General features: G+C 46.0%; 1 protein-coding gene across 1 annotated transcript in view; it reads right to left on the bottom strand.

The window, feature by feature from the left end:
• Positions 1-10: 10 nt before the first annotated feature.
• LOC101856569 (protein FAM8A1) overlaps positions 11-4,220 on the bottom strand; it is a 12,864-nt gene continuing 8,654 nt past the window's right edge. Inside the window, exons 3-5 of the mRNA XM_005096113.3 lie at positions 3,320-3,446; positions 856-1,013; positions 11-169 (exon numbers count right to left, since the gene is read on the bottom strand). Of these exons, the coding sequence (XP_005096170.1) occupies positions 28-169; positions 856-1,013; positions 3,320-3,446 (427 nt within the window). The 3' untranslated portion in view covers positions 11-27. The remainder of the gene's footprint in view (positions 170-855; positions 1,014-3,319; positions 3,447-4,220) is intronic.

Raw genomic sequence — 4,220 nt, 5'->3', positions numbered from 1 at the left:
CCAACCCCCCCCCCGTGGGTCAGTCCCTCACACAGGCAGTTCTTCCACGACCACCGTGCGGGCAATCACGTCGTAGGCGGTGCGGTTGTGCTTGAAGAAGAACAGGGTGAGGCAGGCTGGGAAGAAGAAGGCGATGGTGAAGTTCTTGATCACCGACCTCAGGAAGGCACTGCCGGGGGAGAGATGAGATACGTCTTTATTGTCCAGATCCTGGCACACTGGAGTGCTGTTTCACCACGTACACACACACATACATACACACACATACACAAACACACACACACATACATACACAGACTGTAGACAGAGAGAGAAGAGAGAGATACAACATCCACAGACTGTAGACAGAGAGAAGAGAGAGATACAACATCCACAGACTGTAGACAGAGAGAGAAGAGAGAAGAGAGAGATACAACATCCACAGACTGTAGACAGAGAGAAGAGAGAGATACAACATCCACAGACTGTAGACAGAGAGAAGAGAGAAGAGAGAGATACAACATCCACAGACTGCAGACAGAGAGAGAAGAGAGAGATACAACATCCACAGACTGTAGACAGAGAGAGAAGAGAGAGATACAACATCCACAGTCTGTAGACAGAGAGAAGAGAGAAGAGAGAGATACATCCACAGACTGTAGACAGAGAGAGAAGAGAGAGATACAACATCCACAGACTGTAGACAGGGAGAAGAGAGAGATACAACATCCACAGACTGTAGACAGAGATAAGAGAGAGATACAACATCCACAGACTGTAGACAGAGAGAGAAGAGAGAAGAGAGAGATACAACATCCACAGACTGTAGACAGAGAGAAGAAGAAGAAGAAGCAGGCTGTGCTGTCGTTGACTTACTTCCGTAGGCTGATGCTGCCGGCGGGTGACACCAGTACCTGACTGTGACCCAGACTACGGATGCTCTCACATGACACAACGCGCAGACCCATCAGTCGCTTGCCGGGTGTCGCCCCCACCGCCACGCCCCCCACCGTGGCACGGTACAGGCACAGAGTCTGGGGAGACACACATAGCGTTAGTGGGAGTTTTACGGCACTTGCAACACAATAAGGTCATATAAGTGAGATGTCAGATGTTGATAGTAGAGTGAGATGTCAGATGTTGATAGTGAGATGTCAGATGTTGATAGTGAGATGTCAGATGTTGATAGTGAGATGTCAGATGTTGATAGTGAGATGTCAGATGTTGATAGTGAGATGTCAGATGTTGATAGTGAGATGTCAGATGTTGATAGTAGAGTGAGATGTCAGATGTTGATAGTGAGATGTCAGATGTTGATAGTGAGATGTCAGATGTTGATAGTAGATGTCAGATGTTGATAGTAGAGTGAGATGTCAGATGTTGATAGTGAGATGTCAGATGTTGATAGTAGAGTGAGATGTCAGATGTTGATAGTAGAGTGAGATGTCAGATGTTGATAGTGAGATGTCAGATGTTGATAGTAGAGTGAGATGTCACATGTTGATAGACCTGTAGTGGAGCGGAATGTCTGATGAAAAACAGAAGGTTGTTTTGGGGGGTTTTTTGGTTAGTGTTTTGGGGCACTCGCCACGGCATAAGGTCATATACTGAGTATAGCGGACACATTAGTAGGAATTTTATTTTTTGCCCTGGCGGCGGAAGAAATCTACTCTTATCCATTTTAGGACCACTAAGGGATCTTTAATAATTTGTACCTCCAAAATTTCCAGTTCCGATTAGGCTAGGTGTTAGATCTTACTTACCATAAGATCAGGGGTGTGGCTGAAAGACAGCAGTAAGAAGGAGCCAAGGAGTAGCAGTAGAAAGACAGCAGTAAGAAGGAGCCAAGGAGTAGCAGCAGAAAGACAGCAGTAAGAAGGAGCCAAGGAGTAGCAGTAGAAAGACAGCAGTAAGAAGGAGCCAAGGAGTAGCAGCAGAAAGACAGCAGTAAGAAGGAGCCAAGGAGTAGCAGTAGAAAGACAGCAGTAAGAAGGAGCCAAGGAGTAGCAGTAGAAAGACTGCAGTAAGAAGGAGCTAAGGAGTAGCAGTAGAAAGACTGCAGTCAGGAGCCCAGAGGTGGGGGCAAACAAGATGGGGAGGGGGGGGGAGCAGAAAGTGGAGAGGAAAGTAGAGGACAGAATTTGGGTAGACAGCAGGAAACGAGGTGAAAGGAGAAAATTTGGAGAAAAAGAAATGTCTGTCAGTGTCAGGTTTCAAACTCGGGACCTACTGAAAGACAGGCGAACACTGAAACCTCTAGACCATTACAGCCCTCTCCCACCCCCCCCCACCCCCAATAAAAAAAACCAGTTGAAAATACTATTCACACATATTGACGTTTAGTTGTTAAAAGATAGGATAAGATAAGATAATACTTTATTAATTTTTCTTGGCTGTACAGGACCGTAAAAACACATGCAGGTATACATAAAACATTTTAATATCTATTACTCTCATTAAAATTCAATCTGAAAAGAGAATAATAATAATAATAATAATAATAATAAATAAGAATCAAAGGAGAATGAGATGAAGGTAACCAGGAGGGCAGCACGGACAACTGCAACAGACATTCCTGTGTATATATATATATATAATATATTTATATATTATATTTATAATTAGGAGAAACATGAACCCCAGCCAACCACGGGAAAAAACAGGAGTAGAATGGGCTGACCTGCCACTCAGCACCCAGCCAACCACTGCACTACGTCAATGCCAACAGGCTCTCCCTACCTGCCACTCAGCACCCAGCCAACCACTGCACTACGTCAATGCCAACAGGCTCTCCCTACCTGCCACTCAGCACCCAGCCAACCACTACACTACGTCAATGACAACAGCCACTCAGCACCCAGCCAACCACTGCACTACGTCAATGACAACAGGCTCTCCCTACCTGCCACTCAGCACCCAGCCAACCACTGTACTACGTCAATGACAACAGCCACTCAGCACCCAGCCAACCACTGCACTACGTCAATGACAACAGGCTCTCCCTATGTTGCTCACAGTAATCAGAAAAAATGAACTGCCAAAACAGAGAAACTGAAGGAGATACACACAGGCAGTATTGCATACAGACGTATCTCAAAGGCCCCCAAAAATGACTTACGTCTGTTTGCAATACTGCCCATGTACAGTGGAGTGTGCTCGACCACCACCTTCTCCCCACTTGACTGGGTGTTCACTCCCCGGAGGTTACACAAATGGAAGGGAAAAACACACCAGGGATTTATCTTTCTTTTCTTTTTCAACTGCTGTCTTCAGACGGACCAGGCTTGGTCACTGGTGTGAGCGGACTGCACTGACAGTGACAGCAATGTCTGAACCTTACTTCAAAGATGGTGATCAGAACTCTGTTGATGATCTCCAAGGCAATGACTTCAAAAGTGATGGCAAACGCCCGGTCGTAGTCCATGTCGCTGAAGCTCTCAAACAACTCGTCACTGCTCAGGAACGACCTGCACAGAACACAGAACAAAAACATTTCTCCACTTGCACAACATTCCAAACAAAAGCAGCGGTCACTCAGTCTGTCCAGTGACTGTCCAGGCACATCCAACACAAAACAGTTGTTCTTCTTTCAGGTAAAGTCAGGGAAACTTGGGATATCCTGCATCAGTTCAATCAACGACCCCAGTTTACAGACGCAGGCACAACACAGTAGGGAAACAGTACACAGCATCATCAATAACGAACCAGTTTCTGTGAATAGCATCATTTTCAGGCATTAAATTAAACCCTTTTCTTTAGTGCCGTCGCAATGAGTGGTCATTTCTCAGGTCCAACTCCCAACAGCACAGCACACAGACACTGGACAAAGGAGGTGTGAGCCCAGCACAGCACACAGAAACTAGAGAAAAGAGGTGTGAGCCCAGCACAGCACACAAAAACTGGAGAAAGGAGGTGTGAGCCCAGCACAGCACACAGAAACTGGAGAAAGGAGAAGTGAGCCCAGCACAGCACACAGAAACTAGACAAAGGAGGTGTGAGCCCAGCACAGCACACAGAAACTGGAGAAAGGAGAAGTGAGCCCAGCACAGCACACAGAAACTGGAGAAAGGAGGTGTGAGCCCAGCACAGCACACAGAAACTAGAGAAAGGAGAAGTGAGCCATGTCAGAACAGGTAGGCCAAAGTTGAGAAAATATCGTAGAATCTCGACACAGTTAATTAGTTGGCCAAACAGACACAGTCTACAACTTTGCCCACAAGTTTCGGATATATATATGTATA

Source organism: Aplysia californica, unplaced genomic scaffold, assembly GCF_000002075.1.
Source record: "Aplysia californica isolate F4 #8 unplaced genomic scaffold, AplCal3.0 scaffold00121, whole genome shotgun sequence".
Classification (NCBI taxonomy): Eukaryota; Metazoa; Mollusca; class Gastropoda; order Aplysiida; family Aplysiidae; genus Aplysia; species Aplysia californica.
The sequence above is the reverse complement of the archived record's forward strand: the minus strand, read 5'-3'. Positions and strand labels throughout refer to the sequence as shown.